The sequence below is a fragment of the Daktulosphaira vitifoliae genome, unplaced genomic scaffold (genome assembly GCF_025091365.1).
Source record: "Daktulosphaira vitifoliae isolate Bord-2020 unplaced genomic scaffold, ASM2509136v1 Scaffold_2, whole genome shotgun sequence".
Lineage (NCBI taxonomy): Eukaryota > Metazoa > Arthropoda > Insecta > Hemiptera > Phylloxeridae > Daktulosphaira > Daktulosphaira vitifoliae.
The window spans coordinates 5,471,703-5,498,011 of NW_026099573.1; the positions used below are offsets into that span (position 1 = coordinate 5,471,703).

Sequence of the window (26,309 nt, forward strand, 5' to 3'; positions counted from 1 at the left end):
AAGAACAACAAAAAAAAAAAAAAAAAAAAAAAAAACACATCATAGTAAAATTAATACCTTCTCCGCTTCGCATCAAAGCTAAAAATAGATTTTAAAGATTTTATAAATGCATATTATGATTTGATTAAGAAAATTTATTACAAATACATTTATATAAAAAAACATTAGTTATAATAATATTTTGAGCGTTTCAGATGATTTTACTATTAAAAAAATTTCAACTTTTTATGAAACTATGTAAACATAAGATAAAAATATCAATTTTATTGTAAAATTGTATACTTTTATAAATTTTAGAAAATAAATTAGTATTAGAATTACTATAATTTTTAATTAATACGAAAAATGCTGGTTCTAATATAAGTTTTTAATATAATGGTCGTCATATACATACATTGATAAAAGAAATAAATGAGGTAAATTTCCCGAAATGTTTAAACTTTCAAAATATTTTTGTATACACAATACCTTAGTAGCAAGTTATTTTAAAGCTACACGATGTGATGCCAATAACTTTTGTGATTTATCAGTCAAGGAAAATTTTACAACAAATTTTCCTCCAAACAAAATAAAAATAGTTGTTATTGGCGATGGTATTAGTGGTCTCTCTGCTGCGGCTACATTGTCTAAAAATGGTTACAAAAATTTGAAAATTTTGGAGGCTCAAGATAAACTGGGTGGACGAATCTGTTCAATGAAACACAACAATAAAGTATTTGAAATAGGTGCTCAATGGATAACAAAAAATCTTTTATCTGCTCCATTAAGTATGGCTTGTGAAGAAGGATTGATGGTAGGCTACGGGGAGCGCAAATTTATTTCGGAAGTCGAATATTTAACTGGGAGTGGTCGCTCAATTGATTAAGAAATCATAATACTGGATGAAAATATCTTTCAAAAAATACTAGATATAGCTGCTATATCTTCAAAAATGTTCAACAGTTGCTGTAAAAAAAATTCTTTATTAAATTTTATGAAACATCATATTTACAAGTATGTGTCTACGATTCCAGCTGAAATTCAAGCAGATACATTTATCGCGTTAGTGGGGTTAACTGAAACTTTAAGTAAAGAATTTGCAGCTGATTTGAGTGATATAAACATGAGTAAATTTTGTGAAGGGCGAAATTTTACAGATCGTGTTAACGTACCAAATGGTATAATACACATTCTACAATCATTAACTCAAGAAGTTAACCACTATGTTGAATTAAGTACTATAGTTGAAAAAGTAGAATGGAATTCGTCAGAAACATCTGAGAAACGTTGTCTAGTGCATATGAATGGCGGCAAGGAACCCATTAGTGCTCATTATGCAATAATTACTACATCATTAGGAGTTCTTAAAGGAGGTTTTAAATTCTCACCTAATTTACCAAACGATGTATGGGAGGCAATTGATTATTTAGGCTACGGTCGATTGAATAATATTTATTTGGAATATTCGAAACCTTTTTGGCATAAGAACCAATCGACATTTAGATTAACATGCGATAATCTTACATACGATCAATTGTATAAAGACTGGGACAATTCTTTTACACTTTTGGAACAAATGCCAGGAAGTAGTAATTTATTATATGCACAGCTAGCTGGATGGACCGCATATCAATCAGAATGCGTAACTGAGGAGGAAATTGCAAAAGAAGTGACCAAATTGTTACGTCAAAACTCTGGTTATTGTACTATTCCATATCCTTCTAGTATTATTTGATCCAAATGGTCAACTGATCCTTTTTTAAAGGAGCATTCAGTTTTAATAAGTGTGGTCATAACCATGAATTATTAAGGAAAGCACTAATAAAACCGATTCCAGATATCAACATTGATTTCCCTCCAATTTTATTTTTTGCAGGAGAAGCTTGCTCAATTAAAGACTTTGGAACAATTCAAGGCGCCATTAAATCGGGCTATGAACAGGCGCGTAAAATTATCGATATAACAAGAAATCATTCTAATATTATAAAAAACTATTCTTAAAATTATTAAGAAATTATTAGTATTAAAATAATCATTATCATGATATTCTATTTACTGTATATATATATTTATCAGAATAATTTATTAGTTTTACTTAATAAGATAAAAATTATTTTTTTTCAAAATTAATATGTGATATTACAATCTAAAATAATTTTAAAAATTATGAAATTATGTAAGAAAAATTTTGTATAATTGATTTCTTATACAAAAGATCAACTAAATATACTTTTTATTATTGAAGTTATAGATATCTATTTTTTTTTATTTCAAAAGTAAAAAAAAAAAAAATCAACTATTTAATAAAAATTGAAGTAGAAAATTTAATAATACAAAAAATAGTAATTTTTTACCCAAATATTTTTGTCTAAATGTCTATTTTTGTTTTATCATTCAGAAGAAATGGATCGTTTTTTCCTATACACTTTATGTAGAAGTCAAATTGTCATTAATTGTTGTTGTATATAATCGAAAAAGTAAATATTACACAACATTTATTAAGCATAACGACACACATTTAGAATTTGTTTATTTGTTTAATTCTTAATGTTTAAAGTCTGTTGATAACATAAATAATTATTTAAATGTGATATAATAAAAAAATTGTATATTTATTTAAAAAAATCTATTACGATGCAACATGTATATGAATATATATATAAAGATGTATATGAAATTAGTGAACAAAAGGAAGAAAAGTTTTTTAATGAAATAAATGGAAAAAATGATTTGTCTTTAAATCGAACTATTTCATTCGCTGAAGATACTTACAAAGTAAGTAAATTTGTACCTTGGGTTTATTAATAATTATTTTCACCACTTCCACAATGAAAGGTTACAAGAAGTTTTTTTTAGTTTAAAATAACTATAATAAGTTTTATTTTTTACTATAACAAATTATTCTTTTGGAAATAATTTCAATGCAAAAAATAATCATTAACTAATTATGTAAAAGCTCTAAGGAAATAATAATTATTATTATATAGGACCTAAAACAATTAAAGTAACTTTATTTTTAAGTTTCACTCATAAAGTTATCCCTAATCATCAAAATATATGGTAAAAAAAAAATAGCTTTACGTTAATATTGCACAACATTACCTCAAGCAATAGATTCAATTAGATTGATTCTAGATCTTGATATAATCGCTAATAAGTGATAATCAGATAATTAATTATAATTAATTATTAATCAAAAATAAAATAATAAAATTTCAAAAAAAAATCTATTGAAAATGTTAAATTACTATATTTAAGAGGTACATACAAAATTTGAGAGCTATAAGTTCAACAAGTTTAAACTAATACAAGTAGCCTTCATAGTTGATTTTGACACGTTCATTTTACAAAAAAGTAAATTTTCCTTTTAACTTTTTAAGCTTTAACATAATAACTATATTTTTTATGGCTAATGGGAAATTATTTAATTTAGTAATTACTGTATTGTTTACTAATTGCTCATTAAAAATAAATACAAATTTTTTTCTTGTATCTTCATTTAAAACTTTAATGGACATTGTATTAATAAATGATGTGGCTCATTGTTATGTACATTTTAATGCTAAACAAAGTAGTTTAATTAGATTCTATGTAAGTATGGTAAAAATAGGAAATTCAAAATTGTACAGTTGTTCTCCTCCTACGGCGCCCTTTACTCGAGGATAGGGTAAACTAAAATACCATATAAACTGATCTATAGTCTAATGAAGAAGGTAATGTATATTTACATTAAATATGAATGGAATCATGCTAGAAGATCATTAGTCACACTTTTATTCAAATTTATTTTTCACTATTTTTGAATTCTAGCAGGTTTGACACACATATTCATGCTATAAGGTACTCGCGTGAGCAGTCCTTGTTAATAAAATCGTCTTATTATAAACGGAGTTTCATGCTATAATGTCATTAGTGTAAGACTCGCATCTTTTTTGCATTAAACAAGTGTCTACTGTTAATAGTACTAGTTGTTTTCAGATCAGTTTTTACCACTTTATCAATCTATTTTTGTTTACTGAAATATTGTTTTATTGATTCAAGTTTTACAGAATTTTTGAACTATTTCAACCTAATAGATTATAAGTTTATAATATAGTTTTAAATAAATAAAAGCACTTTACTGATCAGAGAAACTTTTAATTTGATTATGGATGAATCAACACCAAACACGAAAAAAGTATGGTGTCTGACATGACAATGTGGAAACGAAATGTTAGAAAAGCAAAAATTATCAAAGGAGAAGAGTATGTTAATACAAAAGGCTTCATAACGCCAGAAAAAAAGCGTAGGATCTGATTGTGAGTAAGCAAATTTCTACTATTTATCAAAATTATAATAATAATAATTACAATATTATCTATTAAACTATAAATTATTTTAGAATACAATGCACTTTTATAACATATTAAGGTAATACCCAATTTCGAACACTTGAAAAATTAAAAACTTTTGTGGCTTCAATTTATTTAAAATGGTCCAATTTTAAGGAATTTTTTTGAAAATTATTCTGACTAACGACCATATAAAAATTTACTCATATTGAAAAAATATAGTTTTCCCGCTCCATATTAATGGGTTAATTTTTCAAATTAATATTTTAAAAAGTTCATTTTTGACAATGTTCCATAAGACTACATGCATTAAACTATATACCAAATTAATGTTTATAATATTTACTATGAGATAAAAAAAAAAATTTCATTTTTTGAAATATTAATAAAATATTGAAGAAAATCAAAACCATTGAAAAAAATACTTTAAGCTCCTTTCTCTTTCAGATGCAAAAAGAAGTGCCTAAGCGTATACCCTCAGCTGACACAGAGTTATTTTCAATAAGGTTTGCAATTTTGAAAAAAATGATCTACAAGATACTTGTGGAAGTGAAGATAAAAAATTCTCATTTAAGCTACGCCACTAGTACTGTGTTGCTGTGACTGAAAAAATTGTCCTTAAGCGAAGGGCTAAGAAGTTTCACAACTAACTTAAAAAAGACGCTGAAGACTATAACCATTGAATCCTAACGTTATCTGCATGCAAAATCTGACTGTTCCATTAAACACAGTACAAAAAACCTACTATTTGTGTCAAGTGAATGCTAACATATTCGGTATACATAATTATAAGAAGAATAATGCTAAGATTTACTTATACCATGAAGGTCAAGGGAAAAAAGGTCCTCATGAGGTTTACTCTTTTCTTATAGATTATTTAGATAATGATGTCCCCTTCGAGGTGGACGAATTACATATATATATTCAGATAACTGCGGTAGACAATATAATAAATATAGTTTAAAAAAACTGAAAACACGCTTTTAAAGCATATCGAACTAATAAGTTAAAAATAAGCTTAAAACAATAATGAACGAAAAATACTAGTATTATTGTGAAAAAAATCGCCGGGCGCTCAATATACAAAAAATATGGCACAAAGCCCCCACGCTTTTATTCGCAATAATACTAGTATTTTTCGTTCATTATTGTTTTAAGCTTATTTTTAACTTATTAGTTCGATATGCTTTAAAAGCGTGTTTTCAGTTTTTTTAAACTATATTTATTATATTGTCTACCGCAGTTATCTGAATATATATATGTAANTTTCACTTTTTAGGTTTTTTTGACATCGCTGTTATAGTCACGCAGTATTTATTATCAATTATCACTAGCAATAGATATAATTTCTGTATTGCCAGTTAGTGTGTTTATAAACACACAACAATGCGTCTTGTTACCATTGATAATAAAGGCTATATGCTTGCTAATATCGTCATAAAAAACCAATCAGCTACCTGTATTTGTAATCCCTTATGTATTATACATGTATATTAACTCAAAATATTTGAATCTTTAAATGTTGATATCTAATAATAAACAATAAAATTTTGTTTATATATATATATATATATAATGATGATACGCCCGCATATACGGGTACGAAAACCAAAAATTATACAGGAAAATGGTGTTCTCGGCGAGTGTTGAGCGGGGTGGGTAAATGCGTTACACCAGTCTAGACTCATGGCCATAGACTACGGGATACGCGAGATAATAACACGTGGTGAGTGAAGAGTTACAAACAACACACAACTCACGTACATTTGAAACTAATATAAGCGTGTTAAAAATCATGAACTTTCAAGGCTTCTTTGTGCCCTAACTGACACAAGAAGATTCAAGGAGATAAAACACTTCTACCCATTGAAAGAACACAGTAATTTAACCTGTGATAAGGACTCCTTTTGATTAAAAATCTCAAAAGGTTGAATCGCTTGTATTAAGTCCACCAGATCATACATCAATTATGCACTGCACAACAGACCATAACAACCCAACCAAACCCAACCCAACTATACCACATTGCCACTGTGCTGAGGATTTTTTTGAGCCTCCTCGTTTCTTCTAACACAGCATATTTTGTATATTTTGAGGCCACCAACTTTTATAGTTTGTATTTCTGACATTTGAACCAACTTGACGGTATATTTGTTTCCACATTGTCATGTCAGACACCATACTTTTTTCGTGTTTGGTGTTGATTCATCCATAATCAAATTAAAAGTTTCTCTGATCAGTAAAGTGCTTTTATTTATTTAAAACTATATTATAAACTTATAATCTATTAGGTTGAAATAGTTCAAAAATTCTGTAAAACTTGAATCAATAAAACAATATTTCAGTAAACAAAAATAGATTGATAAAGTGGTAAAAACTGATCTGAAAACAACTAGTACTATTAACAGTAGACACTTGTTTAATGCAAAAAAGATGCGAGTCTTACACTAATGACATTATAGCATGAAACTCCGTTTATAATAAGACGATTTTATTAACAAGGACTGCTCACGCGAGTACCTTATAGCATGAATATGTGTGTCAAACCTGCTAGAATTCAAAAATAGTGAAAAATAAATTTGAATAAAAGTGTGTTTCGATGTTTCGATAATATTATAACATGATAATGTTTCGATTCGGTGGAAATATTTTGATCTATATATTTAGCAAGAAAATTTTTAAATGAGGATTAGCCAACTTGTACAACGGAATAATTGCTCATAAAATAGCTTTGTATAGTTCAAGATTAAAATTTGATTTTTTTGAAGTTGTAGGCATAAGTTGTTGTAAATTTTTTCTTTCATTACTTTATTGCTGTCGAAGAATTGATGCTTTGTGTTTTTCAGTATTAATATGCTACACAACACTAAAGCGTTTTTCACTCGCTACTTTTACTTCGTAAACCTAAAAAAATAATATTTTACCGTCAGTTAAGAATAATTTTTCACCAAAATCAATAATAAATTGCTTTAGCCTATGGGCCGAAGACGTTTTTTCTTTTGGCATATTAAAAAAACAAAATTATTTAACTATATACAGGGTGTAAATCTTTCGAACCATAGTAATGTATGGACGAGTATCCTGGTGAAGTGTAAAATAGGACCTCGTTTTTTTTCTTTTTTTTTTCCAAAATTGGAGGAATTTTGGAATAACCCCCCTGAATTTCTCTAAAATTAAAAATAAATCATACCACAATATTTCACGCAAAATTCTCATACAAATTCAGTGGTCACTCGATTTTTTGTAACTTTTGTGCCCTCCCCTGAACTTTGGGTTCAAAGTTGGAAAAAAATTTCACATTAGTGTGACCCATCAATTTGTATTGAAATTTTACTGGGAGTCCTGTGATGTAGTTTATTTTTAGTTTAAACGATTAAATAACAAGAAAAACCGAAAAAACCCACAAATAATGTGATATTTTTTTAATTTCACGAGTTTATTTCGTCTTTTATTATTTATTCAAACCGATTATAATTTTTATCATTGTAACCGTTATAAAATTATACATTTTTTTCTTTTTAGGTCGGGAAAATAAAACAATCATAATATTGAAATGAATATTTTAAACTTTATTACAATAGGATAATTAGAAATAATTATTTTAATGTAATCGGCACACTACTCCTTCCCGAAATTAATCAATAATGAGAATATGGTACATCACTGAGCTTGTTAATGTTAATTTAAATGTTCGAAAAATACTGTTCACTATTGAATAGTCACTAATTAAGTTGCACATAATATTAGATAACTAATATAGCTTCTTTTTTTATGCAATAAGAATGCATAAATATCACATTATTTATGGGTTTTTTCGGGTTTTCTTGTTATTTAATCGTTTAAACTAAAAATAAACTACATCACAGGACTCCCAGTAAAATTTCAATACAAATTGATGGGTCACACTAATGTGAAATTTTTTTCCAACTTTGAACCCAAAGTTCAGGGGAGGGCGCAAAAGTTACAAAAAATCGAGTGACCACTCAATTTGTATGAGAATTTTGCGGGAAATATTGTGGTATGATTTATTTTTAATTTTAGAGAAATTCGGGGGGGTTATTCCAAAATTCCTCCAATTTTGGAAAAAAAAAAGAGGTCCTATTTTACACTTTACCAGGATACTCGCCCATATATTACTATGGTTCGAAAGATTTACACCCTGTATAAAATTTAATGAAACAAAAATAACGAACAAACGCAGTACACATACGACTGTAATATACTGTATACGACTAACGAGTACTGTTTATATAAGACAATTTATATTTTTAAATCTGTACATATTTTTCATTCAATTGAGGAAATTAATCAAAGGTTAGAGGTATAGAGATCAGCTCTTGAAGAAAATGGTTTAAGAATAAGTAGAAGTAAGACAGAGTATATAGAGTACGAATTTGATAAAGGAGAACTAGGATTGACTAGGATGTAAGACACAGGATTAAGTGCGGGTGGTTAAAGTTGAGAGAAGCGTCTGGTGTAATGCGATAAAAGAACTCCAATGGCGCCGAAAGGTAAATTATATAATATTGTAGTAAGGTCAATTATGGTGTATGGTTCAAAGTGTTGGGCGGTTGATAAGAAAGTAGAGCAGAGAATGAGTGTAGTAGAGGTGAAAATGCTTAAATGGATGAGTGGAGTGACTAGAGAAGATAAGATAAGAAATGAGCATATAAGAGGGAGTATAGGTGTAGCGTCAATCGTAGATAAGATGAGAGAAAATAGACTTAAATAGTTTGGTCGTGTTATGAGAAGAGAAGAAGCTGTAAAAACAGTTAGAGAAATGAATGTTGAAGGAAGAAGAGGTAGAGGAAGAACAAAAAAGAGATGAATGCGATTTGAGGACAGCTGATGTGAGTGTAGTTGAGGGAGATAGTTTCAAGTGAAAGTTTAAGATAAGGGTGGCCGACCTCATGTAGTTGGGTTTATGGCGTGGAAGAAGAAGAAGACATTATCTTATTTCATCAGAATTAATATAAAAATATCCAAATTTTGAAGTATATGCCCTATAATTTAGAAAAATGCATAAATATGCCAAATAAGCCAAAAACCTCTAAATATGCAAAAACATGCAAAATAAAACTTCAAATATATAACCATGGCACCTTGAAATTGATTCCTATGTTATCTAGCATTATATACAACTTAGCAAGATTGATATGCAAATGTATTAATTTCCGAGATTAGTAATAATTTTGTAGATAATTTTTCAAGTAAAATTATTATTTCTATTCTATTTGGAGTTTGCTCTTAATACATTTTTTACAGTATTTTTTTGTAAAAAAATATTAATCAAATAGTTGATAAACAAAAGAAAAATCATAAATGTCCGTTGCCAAATTAATTAATTAAATAATATAATTTCGTGTGTAATTTTTTTGAATACTATATAGACAGTGAAGATTTTCGCAAATAAATTGTATTATACATGGAGGAAAGGGTTAGCACTAAAAAGTGATTCAGAATCGAGATCTCTATTACCGGTAGTGTGAAATTTAACAATGACTATATCCCCTACAGACAATATATTCAAATAATTGCCCTAAATATTGTCATTACTATGAAAATACTTTACAGATAACAAACAAAACACAAATAAACTCAGATGAAATTGGTCCTTACAAAAGATTTGCTTGTGACCAAAATAAAGTGTTTAGAAAAAATTGGGAGCTAGATCCTAAAACCGAAACTTTTGGTATGACCGAAGCCCAAATTTGTCAACATAATTTGAAAACAAGTATACTAGAATGGACTAAGTGGGCAAATGAAATGAGTTGTGAAAAAAACCAAGAGCTTGCTCAAACTGAAGCCATAGACTTGTTGGACAAAAAAAGAAATAGTCCAATTTACAAGGACATTATTGTAAAAATTAAAGAACTTACTACAGTTCCCTCTTTGTTAGCTCAACTGAGAAATATAAAAAAAAGAAGCTACGAATACAATTGGAGACGTCTTAAACAAGAGATAGGCATAAATTTTAAGAAAAATGGAAAGACAAAAAAAAAATTACCTATAAATTTGAATCTAGAAATCAAAAATGCTTGTGACCAGGAAACATTTGAATTTGTTTGGTCAGATGTCTTACATTTGAAAGGCGCTAGATCATTTTGTTTATACTTGAAAGATAGACCAAGCTTAAAAAAACCAAAATTTTTGGTTGACATGGGTTTTTTTCAATCTAATGATATATATAAACAAATAATAGAAATATGGAAAACATAAAATAAATTTTATGAATAATACCATACTTAAATTAAATAAATATTTTATTTTAGCATTTTAACCATTTAAGAATATGTTTTTATATTAATTTTCCCCTTAAAAACAAGCGATCTCACAAAAATCACGTAAAATCGTGTGATTTTTGCGCGTGTACGAAGGCCCTAAATAGGCTTCCGAATAATCCTCTAACTTCGCGCAAACCAAGACAACCGTAGGGGGTCATTAGTATCGACTTAATGGGTGAGTACCCCAGAACATCAAGGGAAAAAACGAACCTGTTAGTAGCAACTGACTGTTTCAGTCGCTGAACTGAAGCGTACCCGATAGGCACAGGGACTACAAGGACGATTGTAGACACGCTCGAACGCGAATTTTTCTCACGTTTTGGGTACCCCCGCGTATTGCTTTGCGCTAACGGACGGAATCTCTTTTCTAACGAAATAATTAGTGCGATAAATAGATGGGGGGCGGAAGCCTGGACCACACCTATTTATCATCCGCGCGCAAATCCGGTAGAACGAAAAAATCTGGAGCTAAAAAAAGGTCTCCGCGCCCTACTAGTAGAGGGCGACCATAGCACCTGGGACACTAAAATACCGTCCATACTATTTGCGTTGCGTAATCGTCGTAATGAAAAAACCGGTTATCCGCCTTCCGTACTCGTTCTCGGCCGAAAGGAGAAATGACCTGGTGACTGGGCAGTCGTACATGTAAATAACGCGACTGCCGACAATGTAAACAATAGCCGTCCATCACCCAAACAGCAGGTCGGCAAAATTATAGATAATGTTCCGATGAAACACATAGTAAAACCATTTACGGTCAGAGATGTGGTGTATTACAAGGCACACGACTTATCTAATAAACAAAAAAAAATTTGTGACGGCTTCGCGCCGAAGTGGTGGAGCTCCGTCAGACTAGCGGAAAAAGTGGGCAAAGGGGTGTTCTTAAAGGATCAAAATCCCCCACGCAAACTTCACGTGTTATGTTTCAAATTAAAATAGTAATCATGAATTACAAATTACGGGCCGTCGTCGATCTATAGTAGTGCTAATGGGCTGTTTTAATTTTAGCATGTCAGGTCAGAGAAGTTCCGCCCTGAAGTAATACCTAACGGTAGTTCCAGGGCGGTTCACAACTAAGCCGATCGAAGGAAAAAAAAAAAGGTCAGAGAAGTTGCGAGCGTGACGAGCTGGTGCGCGATCTCCTCCGCCAGTTGGCGGAGGCGCTCGACGTCCCGGCGATCCGTGCGACGGTCAAGGCGGCCCGGAACGCACCGTTGCACCAGATCCTTTGAGATCCGATTGCCAGTGCCTTCTACAACAGGAGGATGAGGCTACCCTCCGCGAAACCCGAAGGGCTATCGCCACCGTGCCGGTGGTCCCGCGGTCTGTGCCGTGGTAGGGTGGTGCTTCCCCTCCGCAGCGCCCAGTTACCGCTAGCGCGGCGGTGCAGCGACCGGCGGGCCGACGCCGTCGGACCGCCGATCGTCCTGCTCCTGCACCATACGCCCGGGACAGAGCGGCCGTCGTGGCGAGCGCATCAATCGGGTCTTTAAGGAGGGGATGGACCGGGAGAGGGAAGCGGCTATACGCCCACCAGCCGCACCGGCGCCAAGGACCTGTTCACCATCTCTATCGGAGATTGTCCGGGCCGCCAGTTCCACAGTAACAACCGCCGAACTGGACCGGCCCCCATGGAGATCGAAGAGACCGTGGACGACCGTGGATACGCGGTGGAAATTTTCTTATCAGATGCTCCTTCTCCTCCTCCTTCTCATTTCCCTCCTGAAACCCCTCGTCCCGAGTAATCGGTCGAAGAATTTCCTTCTTTTATTTTCCCCTCGGTCCTGACGTCATCCGTTGGTTACGGATGACCGGACCGAATAGTCCATTCTCCCTTGCCAAAGAGACTGAAGGTTACAGTCTAATACGGTAAGTCTTGAACGCAATATCAATGACCACACACACAAGGAACATGGCGGTAAGGCAACAATTGTTTATTACTTATAACTACTGTGTATGATGCGATAATTTGTATACAAAAACCGGCCGGGTCAAGAGATAGACAGACGGCTTGGTGGGTGGTGTTGACACGGCACCGATCGTCGCTCTAGGCTGGAGCTCACCCGTGTCTTTCGCGATATCAGCCCAGCTATTAATATGACAATAGGATGTCTTCCCGCCCTTGACACCGAGATAAGGCCGCCGCCGAGTATGGATTACGGATATAACGTTCTGTTGCGTTTCGGACGTAAACCTAAACTGGTTGCTGTTTTTTTTTTATTCCTTTCTATTTGCGATTATATTGGTTATTATTATTACGATTAACTTGTGTCGAACCGACGAGGAATATATAGAAACATAACTTGTATAACAGTGTAATTTAAATAAATAAATATATACAGGCGTATAGCTATACCTATAGATACTCCGTACTATCGCTGTGACTTGTGGTATATATATATATATATATATTGTTATTTTTTTTCTCGCTGTGTTCATCCATCCATTGGATACGCATCACCTTTTCTTTCAATAGAAATAGTACGTTATTACCAAATTATAAAACACAATATTCCTTAAAGTTAGTTTATCGCCGGGTACATCTTTTACTTGTGGTGCGCGCTCAACCGTATTCTGGATACGCGTCATAATATATTATTATTTAATTATTAAAAAAACAAAGCCTACCATATTTTTTTTATCGTGATCGCACAAAACACCGGACACATTTTTTTCTTATCTAAATTATTTTTCGTGCATATTTCAAGAACATATTGATGTGTGTTTGTGGGGCTACCTCACTGAGGTGGCCCCATGGTTTTTTAGGGTACCTCATTGAGGTTCCGCCACCTCCCTTATCAATAACAGATAAGAGAAATTATATGTATAGGATGGTGTTCTATGTTGTTTATCAGTGAAGTAATTTTGATAACAGATTATGATAATTCTCTTATCATTTATTATGATATTAAATTTATTTATCTCTCTTATCATATTGATAAGTAGATTATGATATTTGAATAGTGTGAATTAACAGTGTAGGAAATATGATTACGAATACTAATTTATGGTTTACCGCATTATATTATTTAATTTGTATTTTTTCTCCTGCATGTAATAATAATTAAACTTTAAAATATGATATATTTAACGTTAAAAATCTCATTTTCCCACGTAATACTGAATACGTAGAAACTGTATTTGTTTATAATGAAAATATTAAAAAATTATGATTCTGCTATTATTGCGACTCTATGTATACAATGAAGTAGAATCCCAATGGTGTATTATAAGAGATGAAATTTATGAAATTAATTCATACATCTGCTGAATTTATTGTTGAGATAGTGTAAAATGATCATCTCTTTTGTCTATATACGCCTACTAATACATAAAATTGTATATGATGCATTGAACGTTTAAATTTTCATATGTAATGTTATAGTTAGTGAATTTGTGTTTGTTAATAATGGGTACTTTAAATAATTATGATTCTGGTTTATTGAGGATTTTATATATATACAATGAAGTAGAATTTCATCGCCCTATTACAGGACATGAAATTTATAAAAAATTACCACGTGATATTCAACACCGCATATTATTTAATCCAGAAGAATACGGTGCGGAAGATATTGATGTTTTTTTCATCGGAATACGACGCATGGAATATCGCATATGCTTTTTACTACAATTCTAGAGAAAATATATTTTACTGTTGCAATGAGGAATGTTACTCAAATTCTTCACATAGAGAAGATGTATCTGTTAATGTTTATTTCGGGGTAAAAACTATATCGATTAATAGAACACGTCGTTTTTTAAAAATTATAAAAAAATTGAAGTGTATTGCATGTGAAATGAGATTATCCCGATGGATGTTTATATCAGCATACTCTATGCCTATTTGGGATCTCGAAACAACGATTTCATTCATACAAGAAAGTGAAGAATTCTATGAAAATTATAATAACTACTTTATTTAGTTAGTATAATATTTTTTTATTATTAACTATATATCTAATTATAAATTATAGAGTAAAATATTTTTATTAAATAATTTGTATAAATTACGTAAAATAATATATATATTACATTTAACTCTCTTATTATATTAATAACTAGATTATAATATTTTAATACCAATATATTAATTTACTTTATTACATTATTTAATATAGTATATTTCTTCATTTACTACTACTGTAGTGTTAATTTAAAAAACTCAAAAGCAATATCACCTCCTTCCTCTTGTATCACTTTATTTACTATTATAACTATAATATACATCAACAAAAACAATACCACCTCCTCCATCTGTATACACCATCTACTACTTAAGGATGTATATGATAAATTTAACGTTAAAAACTCCCCTTCCTATTATTAAAATTAGCTATAAAACACTATCGATTATGAAAAATTAATCATATTATCTCTCGTTTTATTTTTCGTCATGTGTGATTAGTTAAGTATTAAAATAATATTTCATCCATCAACTATAAATTGTGAGTTATCATTGTTAAAGTTTGTTTTTTTACAATTATAGATTAATAGTATAATAGTAAAAGATTTGTATAGATTCATCATTGATTTAATTGGTGTAATCAGCATAAAAAAGTAATTATTATTTATTATGATTCTTTAAAATATTATCAATCTCAAAATCTAAATTTGTTTTGTTTTTTTTTTTAAGATGAGTGTAATAAATAAAGAATGGTTAAACGAGATGAAACGTAAACAAAGAAAATGTGTATGTGATCTTAAAGTAGGCGTTCCGTATAAAGTTTTGGGATTATATTTGATAAAATCAAAATACTCTGATGAAACACCAGTAGCTGAAGTGAAACTTAATAGTGAAGATTCATTTCAAGTTTATCTACATGCTAGATACACATTTACTCGAGAAGATTTATCAAGAGGTATTGATGAAGATCTCCAACTCATATATAACGGTCGAGTTGAACAAAGTACAAGTTATGATATAATGTTTGTATAAAGAATATTGTATTTTTGAAAATAAAAACATTATGATAAAAATCATTTGTATTATCTATTATTAATAAATTACTGAAATTACCTCTATTTATATCTCTACGATAGAGTGAAACAAAGCAATACGTAGTTAAATCTCTATGAAAAAAATATAAGTAAAATTTATGTTATGATGTATTTAAAAAATTAAATTAAATAAAAAAGTGTAATTTTGCAAACGTATTGTCTACGAAAAAAAATTAATATTACTTTTCTTATTAGTAATACGTATAGCATGAAAGGTGAGATGCAATCATTTTATATCTACACTAATTTCTTAGAAATTCCCTATTATACTAATCATATATACTTAAAAGGAGATGTAAACATTTTTATTATAATAAACGTTTGAAAATATATATTTCTTGCAAATTCACATCAAAGCAGGTGGGGGTGTAGGTGTCTAGAGATAAAATTGCTGTAATTCGAAAAATTGAAAACATAAATCCAAGAAAGTCATTCCTTACCGATTTAATTGTCATTTATCTGTTTAATCGACATCATCAACTCTTCTACTTTCAATCATATTCATCATGTCATTTTTATGTTCTATTTGCGGAAAAACTTTCAGCTTCATTAAAGCTCTGAATCGTCACATCGTAAGTGTACATAATAATAATAATAAATTTTATCAGTGTATTTTATGTCTGAAGAATTTTTCGAGGAAAGATAACTTTAAGAGACATATGCAACAGACACATGCTTTAAAAGGTTAGTAAAGTGAACTATAATGTTTACATTGTAACATCCTTCTTATATAAATGTGAATTATAAAAATTTTAAATACAATGTTTAATAAATAAAATTTATTTGCTAGCACCGTATGATGATTTACAATTACGTACTGTGTTTACTGAAAACGAAACAAAATCGATTAATGGGATAAACATGGTTAACTACGAAGCCAGCACTTCAAGAAATGTTTACGGAACCCGTAAGTATACATTATAATTTATATTATTTTTATGTTATATTAAAAATAAAAAAATAATAATAATAATAATATATTTTAATTATTTAATTATAGTTAACGAGAGAAAAAATGTGAATTATAATGCAAGTACTTTGAAAAATGATAATGATTACTGTATGTTTAATTTTTACATTTATGTATATATATTTTAGTTAACTATTAATAATTTTTTAGTGTCTATTACAAAATCATCTCCTCCGTTAATGTCAGNAAATCCATTACAAAATCATCTCCTCCGTTTATGTCAGGATTAAATAAATTGCACATACATATGAAAACGCTTGTGAGTATCATTTACATAAAAATAGGTATATTTATTCAAAAGATATATTTTAATATTATTCATATTTTTTAGAATTCAAATGCTAGCGACTTACAATTAGAGGAAATAATGCATCAAGTTAATAATGTTAAGGAAAGTGAAAGGAATAANTAATAAATAATTTTGTTTTACGAAGGTCAGTACCCAATGGGAATTTTTCGGCAAATGACTTGTGTGTCTCATAATGATGTTTGATATTAAACAGTTTCATAACAGCCACTGTTTGGTGACAAATCAAACACACCGACTTGGCACCTACCCTACCTGGTAAAATAAAACAATATAAGTCCATCCACTCAGGACAAAACTGTCTATTTTCAATCTCTACTTTTCTTATTTTTCTATCCATATTCAAATGAAAACAAAGAATAATAAACGAAACGGACGAACAAAAATAACGTCGTAGCGGACACCACCGTCTCACTGATAACTGACGGACTGACACTGAAGAATTGGTATTGACGAGTTGTACGTGTATTAAAAGTATGTGACTTAATGTGTTATAAAATTACTCGTCAATAAAATTTCATATAAATAATAAAACAGATAAGATAAGATATGCTTCACAGCTAGTATAATATTTGTTGCAGTTGAAAAAACCCAATAATGTACAAAGATTAGAAATTATCGGCTTTTTTTTTTTTTTGTCTGCGGGCCGGTTAATATTCATCCGCGGGCCGGATGTGGCCCGCGGGCCGCCATTTGGTGACCCCTGCTGTAGAACATCGTAATCATAATGCGCACGTAGTTGTTCCGGAGACTACTGCAATAGGGAGACTTGAACCGCCGTCGAGTAATAATAGTTTACACAGAGTTCGGCCAGCGCAGCGTTTACCTGATTACCAGACATACTATTGCCGCCTACCTTTTATGGAGATATTTTTAAATGGATGTTATTATATGANAATAAATTAAACTCTGTTGAAATTGATAAAGTAAGAAATCGTGGTATTACAACATGTATGAAAGATTATGCGTCTTTTCAAACGGCAAACCTTTACCGATATCAAAATGCCGGATGGAATGAAAGTGGTGAATCTAAAGAAAAATTCGAAATGTGCATACCTCTCAAAGTAATTATGGGATTTGCGGAAGATCATCGTAAAATAATAATAAATTCCCGACAAGAATTAATACTGCATAGATCCAGCGTGGACATTAACGCATTAAAGTGTGAGCGAGCGAATGGTAAAATAAAAATTTCGAAAATAATGTGGAGAATATAAACGTATCATATAAACGTAGAGGACAGTGTCAGATTGAAACTGTTAAAGACTTTAGATTCTCGTAAACCACTTTACATCGCTTTTAGAAGTTGGGAATTATTTGAACATCCATATTTACCACAAACTACAAAACATTCGTGGGCCGTTAAAACATCAACGCATACGGAAAAACCTAGATATGTGATTATAGGATTTCAAACTAAACGTAAAAACAAAATAACAGCTGACATGAGTAGATCGCTACAAGCCAATCGCTTTTCTAACCGCGTGCCGGGTCCTAGATATTGATACGTTGGCCAATGAACTTCGACGGGAAGATTATTTATAAGAGAATTAACTAAACCGTTTCCGCGTTTATTAATGTTAGATCGTCGACGTCGAATCATCGTTTAAAACGGTGTAATTGTTACATCAATCTTTTATACGTAATGTTTTTCGAAGCGCAAACATGTAAGTTACCGGTTTTTAACGGCGACTTGGATAAATCTGTGTTAAAACGAATGAAACACGGTCCTTTGCTACCCGATAATATACGTTGTATAATTTGTGGACCGTCTAATTGCGGTAAAACAAACGTAATGTTTAATTTACTGACAGAAGAAAACGGTTTAAAATTTGAAAACATATACCTCTATACAAAAACTCCGGATCAACGTAAATATAAAATCTTAGAGAATATTATCAACGACGTAGAAGGAGTAAACTTATACGTTTACACCGATAACGATCAAGTATTAGCACCGGAAAAGGTAACATCTAATTCTATATTTATATTTGACGACGTCGTAAATGAAAAACAAAACAACATAGCATCGTATTTTTGTAGAGGTCGACACAACGGTATCGATATATTTTACTTATCGCAGACGTATTCTCGTATACCAAAACAACTCATCAGAGACAAAACGAAAATGATTATTTTATACAAACAAGACGAAACTAATTTAAAACACATATATGATGATCATTGTTCGTCAGATATGAGTTTTATAGAATTTAAAGAAATGTGTGCTAAATGCTGGAACTCTGGTAGATTTGAATTTTTGTTGATAGCGAAAGATTTTCCTTTAAACGAGGGAAGGTATCGCAAAAGTTTCGATATTTATATAAAAAGAGCTTATTTTTAGACACTTGATTATTAATACAAAATGGAGTCGGAGGAGAATATAACATCAAGTATTATAAGAGCTAAAAAAAGTATTAGGAAAAAATTACTGGAACTCAAACGTGGTGTTGAGGAAACTAGAGAGTTTGTTCGCAAGCATGCGACACCTATCGTTGAACCTCTGGAAGAAATNACAAACTCACCTCATCAGAGGTGAGTGACGCTTTTGATCGAATGACTGTGGTGATCACACATACTCTTATACAATCTTACAGTAGAATTTCAAAATGATGAATTAGTATTTCTTTTGACACTGCGATTGGTTTAAAATTGGTTGACGTTTTAAAAACAATTGCTGGAATGGGTACTGTGAGATATACAGGGTGTAAATCTTTCGAACCATAGTAATGTATGGGCGAGTATGCTGGTAAAGTGTAAAATAGGACCTCGTTTTTTTTTTTTTTATTTATTTTTTTTACAATACAATTATATCATTTCAAAATTGTTTACAATTATTGTTAATAATATTTTTTTATTTTGTTAACCAAATAAATCGTTACAATTTTCCCATATTTGAATTTGATCATTAAATGGATTAGATAAATCATTATTTATACGGTGAACATTATCATCTTGTACATTTTCGTTGTGATTTTCCAAATGATCTTGTTGGTCATCGTTTTTACTAAAAATTTTAATTTTATTTAGTATTTTTAGCATAAACAATTTAGTGAAATATCTACCTTATATTTTCATTTGTCATCTGCTTAACATCCTGATTGGTTTGATGTTTGAAATCCTCAATGAATTGTTCCCATATACGTTTAATGATACATTTATAATCGAAGGTAACTATTTCTTTGTACAGTGCTGTTGATGTCTTTGGCAATAACGATATATCCATACTTTTCACGATGGAATACATTAAATTTTCGGGTAATACTAAAAACTTGTTTATAACCAAATCCTTTACTTTTTCGTAAACTTCTTTACTTTGTATGTACAATAAGTTACATGTTTCATATTTCTCTTTGGTTACTTCCAGGAGACATGACTTCATTTCTTTCAACGCATATAGATTTTCTTCAGTCAATGATATACGCCCCATTTTTTCTTCTTCGCTACCTTTACCCGATATTGTTGGATAACTTTTCGAGAAACATTTCGATTTTACAATGTTAAAAACGCAATTCAAATAAATTTTTGATTTACACGATTCATCCATAAATGAAATAACTTCATCGATTAATTGTAAAAAATTAATAAATTTATCGACATCCATCCATAAATACATACTTGGAGATAATATTATCATTACGGGAGAGTATCGGTCGTTTATCCACGTGCAACCGATGTGTATAAATTTTCTCTCTGCAAAACTTAAGTTGAATACAGAAGTTCCTAGTACAGCAAAGTCGGGTTGAGATGGATATCGCATAGTCATTTTAACATCTTTCACTCCTGCAGCCATTTTCATAATGTTCATAATAATACTACACTATTTACTTAACTGAATATGCACGAGAAAGAAAAAATTGGTAAACAATATGATTAAATCTCCACAATGGGTCGTGTTTTATAGATTATTTTTATAATAAGAGGGGGATAATATTAAATAGGATAGGATTTAAAATGTTGATTGTTATGGGAGGAGGAGGTAAAAATGAGATGCCATAAAAAGGAAGTATCAAACAAGGGATCATACTAATAATATCATTCATTTATATAAATATCTACTTATCAATATGATAAGAGACATAAATAAATTTAATATCATAATAAATGATAAGAGTATTATCATAATCTGTTATCAAAATTACTTCACTGATAAACAATATAGAACACCATCCTATACATATAATTTCTCTTATCTGTTATTGATAAGGGTGGTGGCATGAAAGAGGTGGCGGAACCTCAATGAGGTACCCTAAAAAACCATGGGGCCACCTCAGTGAGGTGGCCCCACAAACACACATCACATATATAAAATATTATGAATAATACCCGTGAAAAAATTATATTATGTCTAGCTATTTTGTACCAAAACGAAATTAATTGATAACATTGATTATAAATATTTTAAAATTTAAATAAAAAAACCCAGAACAGTGAGATAGCGGCACAGTATAGATTTAATCTGATAGTGATTAAAATCACTATCATAAGAAACGCTTCGATGCAAATCTGTAGATAATGTTTAATTCTAATTGGTGGATAATTACAAAAGTAACATCAACTATTTCAATAATTATATCCAGATTAGTAATTCTTAGATTCAAAAATATAATATAAAATTATATATTATATAATTGTTATATTAAATTGTTTTCAAATTATTATTGATATTGATTTTTAATTTTTTAAAAGTAATAATTTTTAATCTTCTTTTCGTCGTTTAAAGTAAAAGTTTATAATAAAAAAAAAAATGAATTTATTACCATAACTTTTAGCTCAACTTGCAAGTTTGAAATTGACATTATTAAATGGAAAAAAATGAAATTGTTAAGATTAATATGCAATCAGGAAATTTTATAATTACTATTTACATTAAATTTATCAGAAAAGTTCGATTTTTTTTTTTTCATTTTTATTGTAATAGATCACTTAAATAAAAATCATAGTAATCATTTCTAATTAACTCTTGGTGTTTTAAAAGATTCTACAATTGAAATATTCAGAACTTTACTTTAACTAAAAGAACCAATAAAAAAAAATGTTAAAAAAATTTACTCAATTGAGCGTATTAATTTTATTATAATTGTAAAAATCCATCGTTAAATTCAGGTGAAACTAAATATTTTTTTTTTAAATTTATGATTTATATAGCAACTTGTTACAAAAAAAATTGGAATATTATAGACTAATAGTAGCACACACAAATAGAGTTAAGAAATTAATAAATTACAAGGTAAAATTATTTACTATTGTAGTTGAATATTTTTATCATATAAAATTTAATTCGAAAATAAATACTTTGAGAATATTAGAAATTAATAATTTTAATTGTTTGTATGGAAAAAGCTGGTTAAGCTACTTTTTATTTGAATAAGGAATATTTTTTTGATTTTTAAGAGTAATAACTTAAACTAATCATTAACTTAAATATCATAAACTTAAATGAATCATTTGACGTATCGTTGAAAAAAGTAGGTCTAGTGAGGGTTGGCAAAATAAATCGTAGCCACAAAAAATACCACATAGTAAAATAATATTAACATGAATATCAATTTCTTCTCACGAGGGGAGACTATAGTGATAAGATCCTTTATATTTATTGAAATTATTGAATCTAAATGAGATAAATATCAAATGATTTGAAAATTCTATTCTAACTCAAAAAAAAAATGCAAAATTTTAGAAGCCACAGACGGATTTGAACTTCGTACCCTAGGCGTGAAACACACAAGGGTTACCAAATCGGCAACTGTTCGTTGCTTTCGTTGCATGATAAAATTAGCAATTTAAGCTAACTCAAATTTAAAAATTACTTTTTCGACTTTAAAAAGTTTCTAAAAAAATTTTAATAAATTTAATTTCTTATGTCTTAATGTCTTATGAACTTTATTCTATGTCAATTAAATTATATAATATTCATTAAAGTCGGTATATTCCTCTTGTAAGATATTTTTAAATGAAATAAAATACAAAACCCAGAATTTTAATACAAAGATTGCATTTTTTGAATACGGTAGCCTATTTTATCAAGAAGAAAAAGTATATTTTGAATTTTTTTTTTATAGTAAAGTATAAGCTTTAATTTAAGATTAAATAAAACTGTAAATATTTCCGGAACAATTCAAAAGTTAAGTTGAAAAAGTTAGTTTTTGTAAAAAAGTTGCTATTTTAAATCCTCCTCTGTGAGTAGAATAAGTGTTAGATTTTCAAAAAAAAAAATGATATCAAATGAATGAAAATTACCTAAGGTTTCAATATAAAAAAATATTATTTTGTTTTTGTTAATATTTCATTAAGTTATGATAGTTTTAAATACAAAAAAACATAGAACACTTTAGGACCTTATTTCTTTTGCAAATATTTTCACGTTTTTTATTTAATTTCGGTGGCAATTTACTCATAGACGATAAGGTGTCGGGACAAATTTTTTTTTTCATTGTATAGTACATGACATAACCTTTGATTTGATATATGTTTAAAGGACGCAGTATTTCCGGAATATTTTCTAAAGTTAAGTTGAAAAAGTTAATTTTTGTAAAAAAGTTACTATTTTCAAAAAAAGATATCAAATGAAAGAAAAATATTTAAGATTTCAAAAAAAAAATTTTTGTTGATTTTTGACAAAGTTTTGGAAGTTTTAAGAAAAAAAGTGAAAAAAATGACAAAATTTACGGATTTTAAAATTTGTAATTTGTTTGAAGATTTCCCCCATTTGCGGGGAACGAGGAAAATTTTTTCAATTTTTAAGGATAATGACTTCAACTAGATACGATTTGTGATCTTTTGACATATGGTAAAATTAATACCTTCTAAGCTTCGTATTGAAGATAAAATATTTGAATATTAAAAAGAGATTTTGTCTCTCCCGCGTTTTAACAAATGAGTGCTTTTGTGATTTTAACAAATCTCTGCTCTAATTTCTTATCAATTGCCAAACACTCTGAACCATACATCATAGCTGGCCTTATTACAGTTTGGTAGAATTTACCTTTCAGACTCATTGGAATTCTTTTATCGCATAAAATACCAGACGCTTCTCTCCACTTCAACCACTCACACTTAATTCTGTGTATTACATCCTCGTAAATACCACCACTCTTTTACACAACTAACCCTAAATACTTAAACTCTCACCTCTCCAATCACTTCCTCGCCTATTGTTACTGATTATTAGAAGAATTATGACTATAAGTAGAAGAATGAAAAGATTGTGAGTTCTCTAACTCAGACTATACTGACAAAAGTTCAGAGGTAGATTTGGGATTGCGTCCTAAAAGAGCAGTACAGATACTGTCATTGAAGTGCTGACATATAACTCTCACTAGACGAGAGGGAGTGATAGGAGAGTCCAAGAACCGCGCCTTATCAATCCACTGCATCGCGTGAGTTGTCAGTCCAGTAAAAAGAAGTATATTTATAGGGACGCAAAACCTCATCGTAAACACGATGTTGAACAGCCTCAGACCAAAACTGAGCTCTAAACAAAACTTTGAACTCTTCAAAAGTAGTAGGCGGAGGAACAAGAGCATCATACCAAATTCTAGCAATTTGTATTAGACGACGCTGCACACAATTAATTTTCTGCTGTTCAGAAGCCACAACATTTTCAAAATAAGAATCTGTCTCAAAAATAATTCAGGGTGAACATCATTTAGTCGACCAGAGAACTCAGGAACTGCCTCATGAAACTTTTCACTTAACAATGAAACAGAACAATTACTATTATATAAAGAACTATGCACACTCGGCATATTACTACAAGGCAATGAATAAGTAGAAGATAAAACAGGAGGCGCGAAAGACACTGAAGGAACTGCAGTCACAGGATCACTATTCACAGGTTTACCAGAAAGAATTTTTAACTTAAAACTGTCAAATTCATCTTTTAAATCCAGGGTAGTCTTGGAAATGACATCAAGATGATTACCCACTTCACGAACTTGGCCATCAATACCTTTACAGCGATTGATAGTGGCGGTAACATATCCATCAACCTCAGTTCCAACAGACTCAATATCACTGGATAATTTACTAGAAGACTCTAGACACAAAATTTTCAACACGGACAATATCACTCGACAATTTTTTAGTAGATTCATCACAATGATTTTTTAGATCAGATATAGATTTCATAAACAATTCGAATCGCTCATCGGTCCGTTTGGCACTAGCCGCTATTTCAATTAACGCTTCTTCCAACCGATCACTGCGTTTCTCAGTCTTTTTACTATTCTGGTGACAAATTGACGAGTTGTCGATTATCATTAACCGAAGACCATACAAAGTACATGTATTGTTCGACTCAAATTCCGTGGTCTCTGTACGCACGGGAGAAATAGGAGGTACTAGCCGAGAACGCTCAAAAGCAGAAGTAACTTGCGGGTCGACGCCCAACCGTTCAAGTTGCTTTGACGTACGTTTCCCCGCACTTTCAGACAAAAAATAAAAATCAACACAAACAATTTTTAACAAAATAACAAATGCGTGTAAAACGCTAAGAAAAATAAATTATATTTATGTGTAAGTATTGATTAATACTAACACATTTATTAATATTTCTCAAAAAAAAAAAAACGGTAGCACAGTGGGGTCGCGGCATAGTGGAGACATTGCATAGTTGGGTTCAGTATAGATTTAATCTGACAGTGATTAAAATCACTATCATAAGAAACGCTCTTCGATGCAAATCTGTAGATAGTGTTTAATTTTAAAAAATTGATGGATAATTGCAAAAGCAACATCAACTTCTATTAAAATAAAATACAAAACCCATAATTTTCATACAAAATAGCATATTTTTGAATATGGTAGCCATTTGCGTATAGAAGATAGGTCGTCGGGACAAATTTTTTTTTTTCATTTTGTAGTACATAAAATAAGCTTTAATTTTATATATGTTTAAAGGACGCAGTATTTCCGGAACATTTTCAAAAATTAAGTTGAAAAAGTTATTTTTTGTAAAAAAGTTACTATTTTAAATCCTCCCAGTGAGCAGAATAAGTGTTAGATTTTCAAAAAAAATTATATCAAATGAAAGGGAAATATCTAAGGTTTCAATACAAAAAAATATTATTTTTATTTGTTCATTTTTGAAAAAGTTATGGCAGTTTTAAGTACAAAAAACATCCCGATAAAATGTAATTTTTATCGCAAACATTACATTTTTTTTTAAATTTTCGACAGCCATTTGCACATAGAAGATAAGATGTCGGGACAAATTTTTTTTTTTCATTTGATAGTATATAACATAACCTTTGATTTGATATATGTTTAAAGGACGCAGTATTTCCGGAACATTTTCAAAAGTTCAGTTGAAAAAGATCTATGTTTTTTACAATATTTTAAGTTATGAACGCCCCCTATATAAGGAGAAATTGTCCAATTTTAATAAAAAGTATGTCAAATGAAAGATGTACTTATAATGTATTTAGAAAAAAAAA

General features: G+C 30.1%; 3 protein-coding genes across 3 annotated transcripts; 2 read left to right on the plus strand and 1 right to left on the minus strand.

Moving 5' to 3' along the window:
* Positions 1 to 430: 430 nt before the first annotated feature.
* On the plus strand, positions 431 to 1,959 carry LOC126897918 (protein anon-37Cs-like; the record flags this gene model as incomplete). Its single annotated transcript, XM_050671865.1, is given in 3 exon segments — positions 431 to 793; positions 995 to 1,733; positions 1,736 to 1,959. Coding segments are annotated over 3 exon segments (1,326 nt in total), but the record flags the coding sequence as incomplete, so codon positions are not given.
* Positions 1,960 to 15,890: 13,931 nt separating this feature from the next.
* On the plus strand, positions 15,891 to 16,795 carry LOC126897919 (protein tramtrack, beta isoform-like). Its single transcript, XM_050671866.1, has 4 exons — positions 15,891 to 16,279; positions 16,386 to 16,502; positions 16,596 to 16,655; positions 16,716 to 16,795. The coding sequence occupies exons 1-4, from the start codon at positions 16,102 to 16,104 to the stop codon at positions 16,793 to 16,795; spliced, it is 435 nt and encodes a 144-aa protein (XP_050527823.1). The 5' UTR covers positions 15,891 to 16,101.
* Positions 16,796 to 19,618: 2,823 nt separating this feature from the next.
* On the minus strand, positions 19,619 to 20,640 carry LOC126898827 (uncharacterized). The gene is made up of 2 exons (XM_050673221.1): positions 19,938 to 20,640; positions 19,619 to 19,879 (listed from the first exon to the last, which is right to left on the minus strand). Exons 1-2 carry the CDS (start codon positions 20,636 to 20,638, stop codon positions 19,735 to 19,737), a joined length of 846 nt encoding a protein of 281 aa, XP_050529178.1. The 5' UTR covers positions 20,639 to 20,640; the 3' UTR covers positions 19,619 to 19,734.
* Positions 20,641 to 26,309: the final 5,669 nt, after the last annotated feature.